General features: G+C 39.3%; 1 protein-coding gene across 3 annotated transcripts in view; it reads right to left on the bottom strand.

Annotated features, from left to right (window-relative positions):
* TPST1 (tyrosylprotein sulfotransferase 1) overlaps window positions 1-21555 on the bottom strand; it is a 110539-nt gene that overhangs the window by 59580 nt on the left and 29404 nt on the right. For 2 of the 3 annotated variants that reach the window (XM_005662003.4, XM_013995569.3), the window contains exon 2: window positions 19127-20072. In XM_005662003.4, the coding sequence (XP_005662060.1) occupies window positions 19127-19971 (845 nt within the window). In that variant the 5' untranslated portion in view covers window positions 19972-20072. 3 annotated transcript variants of the gene reach the window in all.

Below are 21555 nucleotides of genomic sequence, written 5' to 3' on the forward strand. Positions count from 1 at the left end.
TAACAAAGAATAAAAGTCATACAAGGTAGTCTCATAGACCACAATGGAATTAAACTGGAAATCAATAAAAAAAAAAAAAACACACCTGGAAAAAAATCTCAAAATACTTGGAGATTAAACATATCTCTAAATAATACATGGCTCAAAAATGAAATCTCAAGAAAAAACTTAAAATATTTTAAAATAAATGCAAATGAAAATACAACTTATCAAAATTATGTGGAATGCAGTGAAAGCAGTGCTTAGAAAGAAAATTTACATCATTGACTATATATATAAGAAAAGTAGCAGAAGAAAAGAAATAACAATTAGAACAGAATTCAATAAAATTGAAAACTGGAAATCAATATAAAAAATCAACAAAGTCAAAGGCTGCTTTTTTGGAAAAATCAATAAAATGTTCTATTTAGTACAAAAAAGAAATGAGCTATCAATCAAAGACAGGGAGAAATTTTAAAAGCGTATTAATGAAAGAAGTAGTATGAAAAGGCTACATGCTGTATGACTCCAACAAAATGACATTCTGGAAAAGGCAAAACTACGGAGACAGTAAAAATATCAGTGGTTGCCAGCCACCAGGGGGAGGGGAGGGACAAAGAGGCAAAGCGCAGAGGATGTTTAGGGCACCTGGAGAATGAACAATACCAAGAGTGAACCCTAATGTAAAATGTGGACTTTGGGTGATAGTGATGTATCAGTGCTGGTTTATCAACTGTAGCAAATGCACCAGTCTGGTTTGGGATTTTGATAGTGGAAGAGCCTGTGCATGTGTAGGGGCTAAGAAGACAAAGGAAATCCCTGTACTTCCTGCTCAAAGTACTTTACTGTGAACCTCAAACTGCTCTAAAAAAGACTATTTTTTAAAATAAAAAGAGCATCAGTGAGCTCTGCAACAATTGCAAATGGTCTCATGTATTTGTCATTGGAGTCTCCAAATTAGAAAAAAATACATTTGAACAAGTTTTTCCACCTTTTATAGAAACAATAAAAACCACAGATCCAGAAGTTCCCGTTGTGGCTCAATGGAAATGAATCTGACTAATAACCATGAGGATACGGGTTCAAACCCTGGCCCTGCTCAGTGGGTTAAGGATGCAGCGTTGCCCTGAGCTGTGGTGTAGATCACAGACGCAACTCGGATCCTGCACTGCTGTTGCTGTGGCTGTGGCATAGGCCAGCAGCTGTAGCTCTGATTTGACCCCTAGCCTGGGAACTTCCATATGCTACAGATGCGGCTCTAAAAAAAGCAAAAAAAAACCCCCACAAATTCAAAAAGCTCAACAGATTCCAAGTAGAAATTAGCAATTTCAGGAATAACAAGGTTCTACAGATCACTAGATTCTACAGATATGAAAATGTCAGTAAGGGACCATTATAAATAATTTTATGCCTATAGATTTAACAGTAGAACAAATGGACAAATTCCTTGAAGACACAAAGCACACTCAAGAAAAAATAATTTAAATAGCCTTTTATGTTTTAGAAAAATTGAAATCCACACCTATTCACAAAATATATTAGTAAAACACACAATACAAAAGATGAAGAAATCTCAAAATGGTCAGGAAAATGGCATATAAAGAAAGGACTGGCCAGGAGTTCCCATTGTGGCTCAGTGGCTCGACCCCTAGCTTGAGAATTTCCATATACCACAGATGCAGACCTAAAAAAAAAAAAACAAAAAAAAAAAACCAACAACAACTTACAATTACACTGACAGCAGATTTCTCAAGAGCAACAACTGCAATTAGTGAACAGTGAAATATCTTCATAGCACTAAGAAAATTACTGCCAACTCAGACTGAGCGGAACAAAAAATAATCTTCCAAAAATTACTTTTTCAAGTGAAACTTAGAAACATTAAAATCTTTAGAATAAGATAAAAATCTTTTAAGTCCATACTATATACAAATGTAAGCAGCAAAATCTGAACAAAACCCCATCTTTCAGACAAAAAATAACTGGGAAAAGGGACTACTAAAGACTATAGGAAACATCATTATTTTTGACAACCATTCTCTCACCCCTTTGCTCTAACGGTGGCACCCAGCTTGCAGAAATGCATAGTGATGGTGCAGGCAGCTAAAGCTCTGAGAGAAAGCCATACTTCTGACCAAAATAACAAGAAAAGTGGTCTCTGGGTGCCAGGGCGTGTTGGGGAGGGGAGTAAATCAAGGGAAAGAGAGAGCCAAAGAAAGTTTCCCAGAATTTTACGTATAAATCAGCACCACTTACAATTCATCCCTGGGAGAGCCTGGGAGAAGTACAGCAAAGGCTTTGAAAATTAAATTATGAAATAATCTGTCCTCAAGGCTCCAAACTCATAAATGATATGTGAATGAGAAAAATCCAAAGCAGCATAACAAAGTCTGAAAACTAAATTGGAATACTGATCACAGAAGGGGAGGCAAATTTGTGGTTCAGAACCTAACCAGCTCAATCATCTACCAAAACAAAAACCCATCTTCTCCAGAGGATTCTAACAGGACTCAGAAACTCAAAACACAAATGCACAAATTATTCAGATACAGAGAATCAAGAAAATGTGATCTACTATTAAGGGAAAAGACAATCAAAAGATGCACAGAATAGGAGAGAATACTCTCTAAGTAATCTGTAAGGCTACCATAACTATATAACAAAACCAGACACAGAGTGTAAGAAAAATAAGAATTACAGGTCAGTATCACTCATGAAATAGATACAAAAATCTTAAACCAAAAGTTAGCATGTCAAATCCAGCACTAAATTGGAGTTTTTTGAGAAATTCAAGGTTAAATCAACATTACAAAATCTATTCACGTAACTTACATTAGTGTAAAGGAGGAAGAAAAAAAGTCATATTATATTAACTTTGATTAGATAAATTAACCTCTGTGGTGGGCTGCTTCTAAATGGCTCCCAATGATTCAGTCACACAGAGTCCTTTCAACAAATTAAGGGTGTGCCTCACGGGTCCTATCAATTTAACAATAAGGCCTCTAGGAAGCTTAAGCACTCGTCCCTTAGCCGTCTCAGTGGGAGCCCAAGAAAGACTTTATCTCGGAGACGTATGGGTATAACTATTATCCGAATGGAATGAACTCCAGTGATATTTACAGAGGACTCACAGGGTTTCTGAAAAGTTTATGGGCAGGAACATTGCCAACTTGGACTGAAAGAGACAGAAACAGTACAAAATGAAAAGACACACTGGATACTCAAAATCTGGGGGGCAGGAAATAGACTGATAAAACCACATAGCTACAAAAATATGTGCCATCTTCAATGGAAAAGGAAGGATCACTCAAGAGCCCAGAGGGCAGACTGAGAGACTTGGAAAAAAACTCCTAGAATTATTTATATTTGACTGAGACTGAATCAAAGAATGTAACATTCTTCCAGATGGATTTCAGAATTGAAATGAACCAGTGACACTTTTGTGCTTCCTATTTTCCCTCATTTTAAATAAGAATGTCTGTTATCCTATGGCTGTTCCACCATATACTGGCGTTGGGGTTGGGGTGGAGACATAACTTATATTTTTAGTGTTAGAGATCTTCAGATTGAGAGCAATTGTATTCAAGGACCTATATTTAAGGAATGACACCCAGGAGCCCCATCGACAACTAGACTTGATTTAGAGACCAAGATGCTAGACTTTGAGCTTATAATGGGATGAAACTTTGGAGACCTGGGGAGGAGGAAAATGTATTTTACATATGCAAGGGAAATGACTCATTGGCAGCCAGAGGGCAGACTGGTCAGTTGCTTCTAAAATGGTACCAAATGATTCCCAACTCCTGGTATTCCTTTCTGTAACCCTTCTGCTTGACTGTGACTGGACCTGTGGACTCAAAAAACTCCTAATGAAAAAGTGGCAAAAGTGACAGGATGTCACTTGCAAGATTAGGTTAAATAAGATGTGAATTCTTTCTTGCTCACTTTCTCTGGCTCTTCTCATGTGCTTGTTCTGACAAGGTCAGCTGCCATGTTGTGAATAGCCGTACAGAGAAAGCTTCATGGCAGGGAAGTGAAGTCCTCCATTCAACACCCACAAGCGACTGAATTCTGCCCAAAACCACATTAGCTGGGAAACAATCTCTTAGCAGTTAAGCCTTGATTGAAGAGATTCTGTAAGAGATTCTGGGCTAGGAGACTCTAAGACATGCTCATATTTCTGATCCATAGAAACTATGATAGAATACGTGTTTGCGGAGTTCCCGTCGTAGCTAAGTTGTTAACAAATCCAACTAGGAACCATGAGGTTGTGGGTTCAATCCCTGGCCTTGCTCAGTGGGTTAAGGATCCGGCATTGCCGTGAGCTGTGGTGTAGGTCGCAGATGCAGCTCGGATCCCACATTGCTGTGGCTCTGGCATAGGCCGGCGGCTACAGCTCTGATTGGACCCCTAGCCTGGGAACCTCCATATGCCGCGGGAGCGGCCCTAGAAAAGGCAAAAAGACAAAAACAAAAACATGTTTGTTGTTTTAAGCAAACTCTAAAGTCTACATTTTGAGAAGCATCCACATGGTGGGAGGATGAAGCACCCCTGTTTCATGGGGCCAGAAGCTCCTGTCCTTGGGACCCTTCCAGATCTCAACCTATGTACTTTTTTAATCTACAGCCTTTCTAAGAATGGCTCCAGATTTTCTTAAGTGCAACCTTTTAAATAAGTCAAGACACAAAGCAATAAGATGATTTATCTAGACTCATACTGCTTATATGTGGCAGTGCTGGGATTCGAACCCAGAACTACCTCACTAAGAAACCACAATCTTAACCATTTTACTCAATGAAAGTATCTTCATTATGAGCAGGAGCTAATAACATCAAGTAAGTATTAGAGAAAAAATTTAATGCAGATCCCAATCAGACTGGTTTTTTAGTAAATGCCTCATTGAAAACTGTTAATGTCTACTTTTAATGAAATAAATGATTCATTTAACCATTTTTTCAAAAGATGGGAGTTCCCATTGTGGCCCAGCAGGTTATGAACCCAACTGGTATCTGTGAGGATTCAGGTTCGATCCCTTGCTTCACTCAGTGGGTTAAAGACCTGGTGTTGCCACGAGCTGTGGTGTAGGGTGTAGACACAGCTTGGCTCCCGTGTTGCTATGGCTGTGGCGCAGGCTGGCAGCTATAGCTGCAATTTGATCCCTAGCCTGGGAACTTCCAGATGTCGCAGGTGCATCCCTAAAAAGGAGAAGAAAAAAAAAAAAGGAATGATATGATAGCTTGGATTTGCTTTATTATAATTCAGAAGTGGGGGAAGGAAGAGAGTTAACTGTTGGCCTGTACTGATAACTGTTGGTAGTCATACATGAGACTTCTGTAAACCATCCTGTTTTTGTATGTGAACATTTTCATAATAAACAAAAAGCTTATCTTAAGGTTTCTCAGCCTTGGCACTACTTACATTTTTAGCTGGATAAATTCCTTGTTGTGCAGGGTTGACCAATGCACTGCAGGATATAGAGCAACAACCCTGGTCAATACCCACTAAATGTCAGTAGTGCCACCACCCCACCACTGTGACAACTAAAGTACTATCTCCAGACATTGCCAAACGTCCCCCAGGAGAGCAAATTGGCCACTGCTTGAAAACAAGGTTACTTGTTACTATTAGAATTCCTAGTCTAGACAAAACAACAAGACATCAGGAAAGCTTCAGGGAATAAATATACAAAAGTCATTTGCATTTCTATACAAGAACAACTAACAGAAAATTTTAAAACATCACACATATTATTTACATTACGAAAAGGAACTTAACACTTAAAAAAAGTATAAGACTTTTATGAAGAACAGTATAAAATACAATCAAAAGGCATTCAAGGCCTAAATAAATTGTGAAGCATACTGTGTTATGGGTAGGAAGGCTTAATATAATGATAGCTATCCTTCTCAAAATTATCTACAGGGAGTTCCCATCGTGGCTCAGTGGTTAACAACCCCAACGAGTATCCACAAGGACTCGGGTTCTAATCCTGGCCTCGCTCAGTGGGTTAAGGGTCTGATATTGCTGTGAGCTGTGGGGTAGGTCGCAGACAGCTCTGATTCGACCCCTAGCCTGGGAAACTCCATGTGCCGCAGGTGCGGCCCTAAAAAGACAAAAAACAAAACAAAAAATCAAAATTATCTACAAATTCAATGTAAATTTAAGCATGATTTATAGGGAGGAATAAAGAGCCAAAAATAGCTAAGACAGTCCTAGTAAAGAATTAAGCAAGGGGCTTTGCCCTACTAGATAACTAAGATGTTTTGTAAAACTACAGTAATTAAAATAGAGTAGAACTGAAGACAGAGATCTCACTAACAATAATGCATATATGGAAACTTAATATTCAACCTAGGTTGTATTGCACATGCTAGGGAAAGAGATCACTCCATAAATGGCTTTAGGGAACAGGTCATCTACATGGAAAAAATTAAAGATGGATCTGTACCTCACCCTCACACAAAAAACAAATTCAGGGAGTTCCCGTCATGGCTCAGTGGTTAACGAATCCAACTAGGAACCATGAGGTTGCAGGTTCCATCCCTGGCCTCGCTCAGTGGGTTAAGGATCTGGCGTTGCCGTGAGCTGTGGTATAGGTCACAGACGCAGCTCGGATCCCGCGTTGCTGAGGCTGTGGTGTAGACCAGCGGCTATAGCTCCGATTAGACCCCCAGTCTGGAAACCTCCATATGCCATGGGAGCAGCCCAAGGAATGGCAAAAAGACAAAAAACAAACAAACAAACAAACAAATTCCATGTTGATCAATAAATTCCATATTAATTACCATGAAAAGAAAAATTTTAAGTTTTAGAAAAAAAAATATGGGAGACTATTTTTATGACCTGAGTTACGGTAAAGAAGAATTTCTTTACAAAATACAAAAAGTTCAAACCATAAAGGAAAAATTGATAAATGCAGTAACTTTAAAATCTACAGTCATCAAAAGATGACAAAGCAAGTTAAAGGACAAGCTACTGAAAAAGTAATTTGTAACACATATATTAAAATGAAGGATATATTAAAATTAAGAAGAGAGACGTACAAACAAACAAAAAGGGTTATTTACTTCCTAACATCCCTTGCCCACATTTTATGGTTTTGATGACTCTTTTTTATTTTTTTCTTTTTAATTTTATTTTGTTTTAAGAGTGGGAGGGATCGGAGCTTGGGCTTATCAGACACAACTTAGAATAGATTTACAAGGAGATCCTGCTGAATAGCATTGAGAACTATGTCTAGATACTCATGTTGCAACAGAAGAAAGGGTGGGGGAAAAACTGTAATTGTAATGTATACATGTAAGGATAACCTGACCCCCTTGCTGTACAGTGGGAAAATAAAAAAATAAATAAAAAAATAAAAAAATAAAATGAAGGATATAAAGGAAAAAGACAAACCTTACCCCTCAGAAAAAAGGGCAAAAGTCATGAACAGACATTTCACAGAAGAGAACTACAAACGACCAATGAAAATATAAGGTGCTCAAATTCATTAATCAGAAAATTATAAATTGAAATTGCAATGAGGTACCACTTACTCTTACCCAAGTGGAAAAATTAAAAAGTCAGGCTGCATTATATAGTTAAATAAGAAGGTGTAAAATGCACTGCAGTGCTACACACTAAATGATCCCAATTTTATTATCTAGATATTTTGATGTACATGTAGGCTTAAAAATGCATACACACAAACATGAATGAAAATAAACATAAAATATTAACAGGAAAAAAAAAAAAAAAGCCAGGCTGCTGAGGATATGGATTCCTGAGGATTTTTACACTGACAGTAGCAGTGTAAACTACTCTTTGGAAAACAATTTGTTATAACCTAGTGAAGATGAATACCATGACCCAGCAATCCTATGCCTAAGGGTATATCTTAGAGAAACTCTTCAAGAAGACACCTTAAACTGGGAGTTTGGGGTTAGTAGTTACAAACTATTGCATTTTGAGTGGATAAGAAATGAGATCCTGCTGTACATGGCAGAGAACTAGATCTAGTCACTTGCGCTGGAACATGATGGGGGATAATGAGAGAAAAAATGTATATATATATATGTATGACTGGGTCACTTTGCTATACAACAGAAATTGATAGGACATTATAAATCAACTATAACAGAAAAAATAAAAATCTTTTTTTTTTTTCTGTCTTTTTGCCTTTTCTAGGGCCGCACCCGCATGGCACATGAAGATTCCCAGGCTAGGGGTCCAATCGGAGCTACAGCTGCTGGCCTACGCCACAGCCACAGCAACGCGGGATCCAAGCCACATCCGCGACCTACACCACAGCTCACGGCAATGCCGGATCCTTAACCCACTGAGCGAGGCCAGGGACGGAACCCCCAACCTCACGGTTCCTAGTTGGATTGGTTAACCACTGAGCCACAACAGGAACTCCGAAAAAATAAAAGTCTTAAAAAAAGAAGACACCTTAAAATGTACAAAAAAACCGGAGTTCCCGTCGTGGCGCAGTGGTTAACGAATCCAACTAGGAACCATGAGGTTGCGGGTTTGGTTACTGCCCTTGCTCAGTGGTTAAGGAATCCGATTAGGAACCATGAGGTTGCGGGTTCGGTCACTGCCCTTGCTCAGTGGGTTAACGATCCGGCGTTGCCGTGAGCTGTGGTATAGGTTGCAGACGCGGCTCGGATCCCGTGTTGCTGTGGCTGTGGCGTAGGCCGGGGGCTACAGCTCCGATTCGACCCCTAGCCTGGGAACCTCCATATGCCGAGGAAGCGGCCCTAGAAAAGGCAAAAAAAAAAAAAAAAAAAGTACAAAAAACCCAAATGTTCATCAATATTATAAATGTATAAATAATTATATGTATTATTATTATATCACAGAATAGCACTGTGGCAATAAAAGCAAATTGAAAACAGGTATACAACTCAGATAAATCTCAAGATAACATTAAGCAAAACAAAAACAAACAAAAACCCAAAAATGGACAGAAGATACAGACTATGATCCCATTTATGTAAAGGTCACAAACAGGTAAACTAAACAAACAAAAAACATGACAATCACAAAAGATCAGGAATCACTATCAAATAGTTTCAAATATTGCTATTGTAGGTCTAAAATTCCCAACTTGCCGTGTCTGTTTCCCCATCAGAGTTGTTCAAAGCAGGTGCCCATTTTGCTTCACTAATTAAGCAAAAATTCATGACTATCTCTACCCTAAACAAGCTTATGGAGAATGAATGTGTGATAAAAGCCTATGAAGCACTTGGTACTGTGCTAGGTGTTTTACACTCACTGCATGTTTTTCCTTTTAGACAGAGCATAAGCATTTAATAATTAAAAATAATAACATACTGTAAGTACCATTTATGCCAGGTGCTGTGCTAAAGGCTTTAGAGTAATGTGAATTTAATCCTTGCAATTTTGAAGTAAATACTATTACTACCATCCCAATGGGTACTAATATTATCACCCTGCTAATAACAATAAAGCTAGGAGGTAACATTTTTGACCCCTTACTAATGTCAGACACCAGGCTAAAGCTTTATAATCAATCTATTTCAATCCTCAGGACAAACCCATAAAGTAGGTATCATCCCTCATGGATAGTATTTCCATTGCCAATTCCAGGATAAGAAAACTAAGGGGGAGGATGAGGTAAATAACAAGAAGCAAAATCTAGTAACTCAAGGTCATAATAAGTAATAATAATAAAGGATAGAGTTAGGATGTGAATCTTTGTCTGACTCTTGTCTGTCTGCCTGTATTAAGCCACTTTCATACTCATTTTATTTAACATTCATAAGCCCTGTAAAGAAAATATAATATAGGAGTTAAGAGCACAGATTCTGAAAGATGTGAACCCATAACCTCGCTCTATTATGTTTCAATTGTGAAATGAGTATAAGCTCCTCTGTAATATAAAACAGAGGCTTTTTTTTGTTTTGTTTTATGGCTGCACCTGTGGCACATGGAAGTTCCAGACCAGGGGTCCGAATCAGAGCTGAAACTGCTGGCCTATGCCACAGCCACGGCAACACCAGATCCAAGCCATATCTGCAACCTACACCGCGGCTTGCAGTAACGCCAGACCCTTAACCCAGTAAGTGAGGCCAGGGATTGAACCTGCATCCTCATGGATACTCAGTTGGGTTTTTAACCCACCGGGCCACAATGGGAACCCCTAAAATGGAGTTTTTCTCAAAGTACCTATGGGTAAGTGTGAAAGGGTGGCTATGAAAATTAAATGAGATAAGGCATGCAAAGAACTTAACACAGTGCCTGGCACACAACAAATACTGATTAAATACTGGATGATATTACCATAGTCATTATCACCATCTTCTCCATTTTACTGATTGAAAAAAATGGAGACAAAGAGGGGGACAGTAGTTTATCCACTATTACAAAACCAGTTAGTGTCAGTGAAAGAATTTTAAACACAGGTCTAACCAGCTTTAATGTCTGAACTCTTTTCCATTTGCGAAGACATCTTAAAAAGGTGCAGGAAGCACAACCTGGACAGAGGGAGATCTTCCTTACGGAAGGGAGACTCAAGCTGAATGCTGAAATACAGCGTGAGCTGATCAGATGAAGAAGTGAAAAATGGAGTTCTCTTGTGGCACAGTGGTTTAAAGATAAAGTGATTTCACTGCAGTGGCTTGCGTTGGGGCTGCGGCCTAGGAACTTCCAAATGCTACAGGTACAGCCAAAAAAAAAAAAAAAAAAAAAAAAAAAAGTGAGGAAAACACTGCAGACAGGGGGAGCAATACGCAACACATCCCAGAGAGTGAGAAACAAAAATTTAGAGTCTGCAAGTGAAGCAAACATAAGCAGCATGATTTTGAACAGTGGTTCCTAAAGTCAAATCTCCAGACAAGGAACATAGCACCACCTAGGAAGCTGCCACAAATGCAAATTATTGGGCCTACACCAGATCTGAATCAGAAACTCTGGGTCTTTTAAAAAGTCCTTTAGGTGACTCTAATGTATGACTGATGTTTGAGAAGATGATTTTGAGCAATGATGGAACACAATGGTGTTTTTCAAAAATAATGAAATCATCCTTCATCAGTCAGGTAATTCAGAAAAGGGAGAGGACCATAATACCTGGATAGGAACTAGCTATAATACCTACAATGTGCTTAACTTTTCTTCAATAGCAGTTAATTTTACAGGTTATCCTACTTACAGATCAAATCTGCCCTATGCTTCATCTTAGAAGAACATTCGCAAACAGGCTTACATTTGAAATCTTAAAAAATTTTTTTTGCATCAGAAGAATCTTCTAACTTTTATACCCTGAAAGGTCAAACTTATACCTACTAAAACTAAGTATCTTTGGAACTATTATAGGGCTAACCTCTTAAAAATGTATCATTTCTAGGAGTTCCTTGGTGGCCTAGTGGTTAAGGATTCAGCATTTTCCCACAGCCACACAGGATCCAAGCCACATCTACGACCTACACCACAGCTCATGGCAACACCAGATCCTTAACCCACTGACCGAATTCGTTTCCACTGAGCCACAATGGGAACTCCCTGCCTGGTTTTATTTTACTTCATGTTTAAAAAGTGCTATTAGGGAGTTCCTGTTGTGGCTCAGTGGTAATGAATCCAACTAGCATCCGTGAGGATGCGCACTTGAACCCTGGCCCTGTTCAGTGGGTTGAGGATCTAGCATTGCCATAAGCTGTGGTGTAGATTGCAGACACGGCTCGGATCTGGCATTGCTGTGGCTGTCATGTAGGCTGGCAGCTGCAGCTCCAATCTGACGCCTAGCCTGGGAACTTCCATATGCCACGGGTGCAGCCCTAAAAGAGGGGGGGAAAAAGATATTAGCTATGAAACAAAGGCTACATTTTGGGCTCAGGTGGGACTGAGCTTGGATGACTTCCATTATATAGCAGGAGGGAAGGCCTTTCAATTCAGGCATATTAGGTCCCAGCAGTTCCCTAGGTCCTTCTGTGCCCCTAGGTTGGGCCAGAAGTCACACCACAAGAAGCTCTCATTTCTATTCCACTTCTCTTTGGACACTGTAGGAGTGGAGTTAGACATTACTCTGCTACAGTTACTCCTAGTATTATCTCTTAATGGCTCATTTGGCTAAGGAAGGAAAAGACATTCTAGATAGTCATGGAAGAACCACAACACTCCAACTATGAGTCCTCCAAGGAGCACAATATCCTATGAGTCAAAATAGAATGCTCTTCCTTTTATCTGGGAGCATGGTCCACAGGCAGGATTTAGCAATGCCTGGAAACATTTTTGGTTGCCACTACTTGGTAGGAGAGCATATGGTTGCTACTGGTATCTACTGAGTAGAGGCCAGGGATGCTGCTAAACATCCCACAATGAACAGGGCACCATCCCCCCCACCCCCGTCCAACAAAGAATTACCTCGCCCAGAATGTCAATACTGCCAAAGTTGAGAATGTCGCTTTATTTCTCAGTTCGACACTACAGTATCCAGGAAGGCCTTCCTGAACAGCCCAGACTGGGTTAGGCACCTCTTCTTAGCTTCCCATAGTACTTAGTTAGCACTGTATCATATAGCAATTTATGTCTTTGTTAGATCATGGATACCTTTAGGGGAGAGACTTTTGGACTTTGCCTGGCACATAGTAGGTGCTCAGTAAAGTAGCAGAGGCTGCTATCTGCCTATCCTAATATCTGTTCCTTTCCCTAAAACAAACATTAACTCTCAGGTGGACACACGGTCACTACATCCCTCAGCCTTTTATTTATGGCCCTAAGACTAAATTACAGCCAGTGCAACACAAGAAGGGCTACCTGGAAACTTCTAGCAAATGTCCTTAAAAAAACACTAAATGCCCTTGCTTATATGCCTACCCGGCTGCTCAGGACACAAATGATATATCTGGAACTCTAGCTTGGCCCAGGGGGATGATGTGCCTTGGTCTGCCTTCTTTTATGTAACAGCCACTATTTTGTTTAAAAGCACTGTTACCTTGGATCTCTATCTTTTGCAAAGACACGTAATCTAAATCAATAAATGAGCTAATACTCAACTTCTTTTTGCCATCAATTGCTATGTTCTTCAAGAAAAGTGCGAGCTGTACTTTATATTAATTTATATTCTTGTTCCGCTTCTTATTTTTCACTGAAACACTCTGAAATACAATTTTCCTCTACTGTTTTACTTTTACAACCTAATTTGCTGTCAGTTGTATCCCTTGTTTATTCAATTACCCTTCTCCAGCTAAGGGTTCTCAGCTATTTATCTTTTCCATTTTACTTGTTAAAGCTGCATAGCAATTTCAATAAATTCAAAAGCATTTCTCTTAGATAATATCTGATTAATAACTAAATATACAGATACATTTACTGTTTTCATAAAAGATCAGTAATCCAATTGCTCTATGATAATTTTAGGTAGAAAAACGTAATATTTATAAAAACCTTTTGGGATATTTTAACCTGAGCTCTGTGAAATTTGCATGCTATTAATTTTACAAACTGTAGAAGTGATCCAAATTTGCATAAATATAGCCTGTCTTTCTTTTAACTTGCTCATCATATTCTTGTTATCCTTTCATTTCAAAAATCTTTCACGTAGACATTTTGTTATCTTTCTCTGGTAATCCCGTAAGGTATAAAATTTTTAAATTTCCAAACTAAATTCCACTTTGGAAACTGAAAAAAAAATTCTAAATTTAATAAATAACTATTCTACTCCCTCAAAAGTATCTCCATCTCTGGAGTTCCTGTGTGGGCACAGTGGAAATGAATCCAACTATTATCCATGAGGATGCAGGTTTGATGCTGGCTTCGCTCAGCGGGTCGGGGATCCGGCATTGCCATGAGCTGTGGTGAAGGTCAGAGACGTGCCTCGGATCCCATGTTGCTATGGCTGTGGTATAGGCTAGCAGCTACATCTCCAATAGGACTCCTAGTCTGGGAACTTCCATATGCCTCGGGTGAGGCCCTAAAAAAAAAAAAAAAAAGAAAAAAGAAAAAACTCCATCTCCAAAAATTTTTTTGCATTATTTTCACCAATTTTCTTAAATCTTTGTTTGCTCTGGATCTGACTTCTAGGTTTTTTCCTCTGATTTACACTTACTAGAATATTCAGAGTGTCATCTACCATGTTCTAATTTGTCCTCTTATACTTAACCACTGCTACTATATTTTTAATTCTAGCCTATTTGTGTATAATAGTTGTATATCCTTTTTCTGCTCAAGGAGTAGATAATTTTTATCTGATTTATAATTGTTACCTTGCACTTGTTCTGTTTAAGGGTTACTATTATATAACTGTTTTGGTTATTTGGTTTTGTTCTTTTGACCACTAAACTTAATTATTAATCCAGGGTTATCTTTTTTTTTTTTTTTTTTGTCTTTTTGCCATTTCTTGAGCCGCTCCCGTGGCATATGAAGTCTCCCAGGCTAGGGGTCTAATTGGAGCTGTAGCTGCCAGCCTACGCCAGAGCCACAGCAATGCTAGATCCGAGCCGCGTCTGCGACCTACACCACAGCTCAGGGCAATGCCGGATCCTTAACCCACTGAGCAAGGCCAGGGATCGAACCCGTGTCCTCATGAATGCTAGTCAGATTCATTTCTGCTAAACCACGACAGGAACCCCCATATTCTTTTTTGGAGCCATCATATTCAAGACTATGATTTGGCTTAGTACGGAGTTGAGTAATATGGTTGAATTACTAAAACTGAACCTAAGCACTCAAAACATAAACATTATAATGTCAGTCACTGGGGAAACTGGCACATTACTGGACTTGAATGACTACCTAAAAATGTCAAGGATGACTATTATACCTAAAAGCCTATAGCTGTACCTAAATGCAGAACTAAAGCTAAACTATCAGCCAATCAGAGCAATCTGTTTTCATCCCTTCTCTACTCATTAAATATTGTGTTTTTATTTTCAATTATCTTTTAGGTTTAGCTTATAAATACTAGTCTCCAATGAAGACTCCCTGGACTATCCCAGAATGAAAGTATGCTTTCTTCTAACAAATTCTTTGATAGAAGAACCCTTACATAGGTTAGCAGGTGGTTACCCTGCACCTCCTACTCTTCTGTAACTGGAACTGACCAGGGAAGCAAGAGTTGAACTGAAAATAAGTGGAAATTCCTAAGCTAAGCAAAGCAAAGGAAAGCTTAACCGTCAAAGTTAAAATGATAAGGCAGGCAGAACTGTGAGGGCCTTTCTTAGTGCTACTGTCAACAACTTCTGCATCCCAAGCCATCTGATGATAGCTTCAAGCCTTCGAGGCTACCTAAACATTTTCAGTATTTTTGTACTAAATAATACTAAAATAAGTACTAAAGTACCTATTTTAAACAATTTTCCCCAAATAAAAATGTTTATAGGAAGGCAAAAGCACACGGGATGATTGGGCTACGAATTCCTGTGGTAATGATTGTTAACCAACATGTAATATTTACAGCTTGGTACTTAGTAATGGAATAAGTTTGCACGTTTCTACCTTATCCCCCAATTACATTTTTTTTTTTTCTTTTCAGGCCGTCCTGCAACATATGGAAGTTTCTGGGCCAGGGATCAGATCCAAACCACAGTTGTGACCTATGCCACAGCTAAAGCAACACTGGATCCTTTAACCCACTGTGCCAGGCCAGGGATCAAACCTGCATCCTGGTGCTGCAGGGATGCCGCTGATCCCACTGGGCCACAGCAGGAACCGCCCCCCCCCCTCCCCAATTAGCTCTTTTTAAGAGCAGAACTCAGTCCTAAAAAAAGCAGTATAGTCTAGATTAGACTTGCCTCAACCAAAGTAGCTCTGCTCTTATTCATTTTGTACTGGAATTCTGGGTTTTTTTGGGGGGAGGGGGTGGACTCATGGCATATGTAAGTTTCCAGGCTAGGGGTCAAATTGGAGCTGTAGCTGCCCACCACAGCCACAGCCACAGCCACAGCAGATTCAAGCCACGTCTGCGACCTATATCAGGTCACAGCAATGCCAGATCCCCAACCCACTGAGTGAGGCCAGGGACTGAACCCATGTCCCCATGGACACTAGTTGGGTTTCGTTACCACGGTGCCACTCCTCCACTGGAATTCTAGGTATGACTTTGTTTCAAAAAGGAGTTTAAATATTATTTTGTTTTTAAATTTAAAAAATACTTGTGCCCCATTAAAATTAAAAGAACTGACAATATGAAGTGCTGACAAAGATGTGAAGCAACTGGAACAATTCATTTATAGAGCAGTCATATGTGAGAGGTACAGCCATACATGAATGGTATAAACATCCTGGAAAGCTGGACGTATTTGCTAAAAATATTTAGAAATACATAAAGAGACACCTTATAATTCATAAGTTCTACTCACTGATATATACTCAAGAGAAATGAAAGCTTATGTCCACCAAAGGTAATGTATGAGAATGCTCTTAGCAGCTTTACCCATAATACCCCAAAGCTGGAAACACCAAATGTCAATCAATGAAAGAACGGATCAATAGTGTTATAGTTACATGTTAGGATATTACATAGTAATTTAAAAGAATGAACTATTGTTATATATAATGTTATGGGTGAATCTAAATGTTAAATGAAAAAAATCCAGGCACAAGATAGTAAACATACATGATTGCATTTATATGAAGCTCAAAAACAAGCAAGCCATTGTTTTTGTTTGTTTTTTTCTTTTTACAGCCACACCTGCAGCATATGGACATCCGTGGGCCAGAGGTCGAACTGGAGCTGCAGCTGCGGCCTAAGCCAAGACCACAGCAATAACAGATCCAAGTCGCATCTACAACCTGCACACCTGTGGCAACAAGAGATCCTTAACCCACTGAACAAAGCCAGGGATCAAACCCGCATCCTCACAGAGAGAACATCAGGTCCCTAACCTGCTAAGCCACAATGGGAACTCCCAAGACAATGTTTTTGAACTTCATATGCAACTTCATATCTGCTGGTTACTTTTGGGTTAAGGAGGCTATTGACTGAGAAAGAACATAAAGGAACCTCCTGAGTGCTGGTAATTTTTTATATCTTTATATAGATGCTGAGTACATAAATGTAAGGAGATGTAAACATTCATCAAATTGTGCACTGAATATTTGAGCATTTACTATATGTGTTATACCTTAATTTTTTACAACTCATATAGTGGCAAGAGTCTTGGAATAAGCATTGGAACTTCTAGTTGTAGTTATGCCATATGTGATTCTTGACAAAGCACAGAACCTCAATGGGTCTCCATTCCGTATACTACATGCTAAGTAAGGTCTCTTTCTCTTCTAAAATTCACTGATTTGAAATTTCTAGGAATTTCCTTGGTCTTCATGTTTGCAAAATTACCTTTTCCCAATTTCCACAGAAATATACTTAAGCATATCTCTAATCCTTACTTGGAGAAATCAGGGGCGGGGGGATGCTAATAGGCTTAGTTATCTTAATAGATGGAACGAGCATCAGCACTTCTGGGCCAACATACAATCATATAGGGTAAAATGCTTACCTAGGAATACAGGTGACTAGAAACTACTTATGGTCTATTACTTGGAAAGAACAATAAACTGTGATGACAGGAGCTAAAGCTGTAATTCTCTTTGAATCAATAAAAATCAGCCAGAGAGATAGAAGTGATAATATCTGATAATTTATAATAACTGAAACCTAGCTGCAGAAAAACAGCTGTTCCTTTCAATTATTTATGCAAGGAATCAATATTTACTGTTTAAGTTCTATACTTTGAAAAAAATCAAGAAAACATTTGTTGATGGGGCAAACAGAGCATACATACAAAATACATTGTATTTTCCTTTTTTACAGAGGATATATATTATTTTTATAAATGAAAAGATAGAAAATAAAGTCATAGCCAACTTTTCTTCGTGAGGAGATGCTACCTGAATTTCACAGTAGTTTCCATTTTTATATCCTTATTCTAGATATAAATCATCAAGTCAGGTTGTTAGATCAAATAGGCCACCCTAGCCATCACTTCATGAGAAAGGAAGAAAAATGCAATGGTTTTATAAGTATTTGAATCCATAGTACTCACATGGATTAAGCTTTCAAATTCTGGAGATTTTCTAACCTTTTACAAAAATCAAGAGAAAATGTATCAATCAGATGACAAAAGAAGCACCACATGTAATAAAATGCCATGGAAAAAAGCCTAGCTCATTTAGGCCAAAGCACGGATGGCCTTGCCATCTAAATCTGAGTAAATAATTTTGATCTTTCTGCCTCAGTCTTCCTACTTGCAAAATGAAGGGATTGAGTTAGATAAATTTAACCTTTACTTTTCTCCTTCAATAAAATCTCCTAAATGCTTGGAATTCACTACATACTCACCAATACAGTAGATGCTTTTCCTCATACTGACCTTAATCACAAAAGCCAACTACTCTTATTAACAAAAATATACAGAATTAGATATTAGAAGTCACTAAAATTTAATGATGAACATGAAAGCCTGAGGTCCATGAAAAAGGCCCTTCACTGCTCTAAACTGGGTTTGCCTCAATCAAATAAAAAGGACAATTCAGGAGTTCCCGTCGTGGCGCAGTGGTTAACGAATCTGCCTGGGAACCATGAGGTTGCGGGTTCGGTCCCTGCCCTTGCTCAGTGGGTTAACGATCCGGCATTGCCGTGAGCTGTGGTGTAGGTTGCAGACGCGGCTCGGATCCAGCGTTGCTGTGGCTCTGGCGTAGGCCGGTGGCTGCAGCTCTGATTCAACCCCTAGCCTGGGAACTTCCATATGCCGTGGGAGCGGCCCAAGAAATAGAAGAAAAAAAACAAAAAACAAACAAACAAAAAAAGACAAAAAACAAAAACAAAAAAAAAGGACAATTCATAAAGTTTAAAATGAATTAAATAAATGAAAGGGTCTGTAATGAACTGGCTAGAGAATTAAAAAAAAAAAAAAAAAAAAAAAACAACACACCTCACTGATGAAGCTACATCTATTGCAGAAAAGATATACAGTTTTCATATGCTTATATACAATACCTATACACACACACACACACACACATACATTCTGTGCCTGCAGCATGCAGAAGTTCCTGGGCCAGGCATCAAACCCGCACCACAGCAGTGACTTGAGCCACAGCAGTGAGAACACTGGATCCTTAACCCACTGAGCCACCAGGGAACTCCACACACATCTTTATCAGCTGAATACAGGGTCAAGTGAAAAACAAAATATCTACTCACTTTGACAGAGATACTCCCCCAGCTTTCCCAATCATCTCTTCATGGTGTAATACTGAGTGGTTCCAAGGAATCTGGAGGAACTTTAAGAGTGTTCTCATCCACCGTTCAGGATGTAAGACAAGTTGTTCATAGTGAACTAACATGCATTTTTTATAGCCAACCTCCATACACTGGTTATACATGGTCTCTATGGCACGATTCCACTTGGTCAAACAGTCCCTATAGCTGTTCAGGTCAAACCCAGCTATAGTAACTTTTCGAGAAATCATTGAATGTACTGACGCCCGGCCATCTCGGACCATGAGGAGAAATTTGGCATTGGGGAACAACCTAGCAAGGTAAGTTAAGGATTTCAGGGCAAAGGGATCTTTATTACATAAATAAGGGGCTGGCTCCCCATGCTTAACAATGATTTCGAGTAAGAAGGCCTGCATGGCAGAATCCAGCACTTCATCGGTGACACCAGCCTCATCCAAGCGTATTTTCTCTTTACTCGACCGTGACCACATCTGCTTCAGAGCCAGGATTCGAGGAATGACCCTGGTTTCCTCTCCGCAGCGAATATCAGGGTGTGCATCTAGCATGGCCCTCATGAGTGTGGTTCCACTCCGAGGCACACCTCCAATAAATATTAAAGGCATATCTTTGTGATAGGCAAAGGTTTTATTGGCTTTTATGTCCAGGACAGTTGGCACAGTGGTCTTTGCGCTCTCCAATCTGAGGGGCTGGCTGCGTTCCTCTATTCGGTGATGACATTCCATGGCGTGTTGGCCCAAGTAAAATACAGTCACAGAACTAATCACCAGACATGCCAATAGTAAGTTCTGCTTCAGTTTTCCAACCATCTTGATTTGGTAATCTTGCTACTAAACAGATATTTTGCTCCAAAGGATTTTCAGAAAATGTTCAGGCCATGGAGATTCTACTTCATAAAGACGATCAACATCTGACAGGAAAAGGAAAAAGTTATTGTATCATCACGTTAAGATTATTTACAAATTAATTTACATTTTAGCTGGAAAGAAGCTGAAGCAGTCTTAGATGCACTGATATGCTTAGAATATAAGTGTACATAAATGCAAGCAAAAATAAACCAACATTTCTAATCAGAAACAGGGAGTTCCCGTCGTGGTGCAGTGGTTAACGAATCCGACTAGGAACCATGAGGTTGTGGGTTCGGTCCCTGCCCTTGCTCAGTGGGTTAACGATCCGGCATTGCCGTGAGCTGTGGTGTAGGTTGCAGACGCGGCTCAGATCCCGCGTTGCTGTGGCTCTGGCGTAGGCCGGTGGCTGCAGCTCTGATTCAACCCCTAGCCTGGGAACTTCCATATGCCGTGGGAGCGGCCCAAGAAATAGCAACAACAACAAAAGACAAAAAAAAAAAAAAAAAAGAAACAGTTTTTTTTGTTTTTGTTTTGTTTTGTTTTTTTAGGGTCATACCCATGGCATATGGACGTTCCCAGGCTAGGGGCTAAATCGGCGCTACAGCTGCCAGCCTACACCACAGCCACAGCAACGCAGGATCCTTAACCCACTGAGCGAGGCCAGGGTTATTAAAACCACATCCTCATGGATACTACTTGGGGTCGTTACCGCTGAGCCTCTAAAGGAACTCCAGAGACAGCTTTTCTTAATGTAACAATTCTGAAGCTATATATCTTGCACAGAATGGAAAAACAAAATTATTTCTATAGTGAGTCAAGCAAATATTTAATATGCTCAAGAATGTTTGGAACCTAACCAAAGATTCGTCCCTAGTATTCAGAGTTTTCTATCTTCAAAAAGTTACTATCTCCACATTCTCCTATAAAGAGAAGTTACAGAAGAAATATACAACCTCCAAATGTTTAACACAGATTCAGTTTATTTATCCAGTAAATTATTTATTTAGGTACTACAGTCCAGATACTTGGGCTTGGCTAAGGATAAACTTTGAAAAGGACAGCAATACAGTGACCCCTGCTCTCAGGAAACAAAGTCTCATGGGCAGAAAGTTATATAAACAATAAAAGGTGCTTTGTGCCTTTGCAGAAATAAGCAAAGGAGACAATGGGAGTATAATGAAAAGGCACAGAGTCTATCTTAGGAAGCTATAAAAGCCTTACAGAAGATAAGGAGGAGTATTCTAAGCAACAGAAACTGGTGTGCAAAAGCACAATGGCATGGCAGAACACAGCATAATTAGGTGACAAGAAGTAGTTCAGGAGAGCAGTTGTATAGGGTACAAAGAAAACTGTCTCTATGATCTAGCCTTCATAGGAACAGATTCAGGGTGGAAGCCAGCAGTGAGGCACTCTGTGCTATAGGAAAACTGACAGAACAGGCCTTCAGATAGTTAAGATTTCATGTAAGGATTTCTATGGGCCCAAATTATTACATCTTCTCACATCTAGAAAAACAAAAATCATTAGCAGTGGCATCTGCACTGG

The sequence above is a fragment of the Sus scrofa genome, chromosome 3 (genome assembly GCF_054392235.1).
Source record: "Sus scrofa isolate SSC_HxYL_T2T_F1_AM1 chromosome 3, Sscrofa_HxYL_maternal_Yorkshire_Landrace_v2.0, whole genome shotgun sequence".
NCBI lineage: Eukaryota > Metazoa > Chordata > Mammalia > Artiodactyla > Suidae > Sus > Sus scrofa.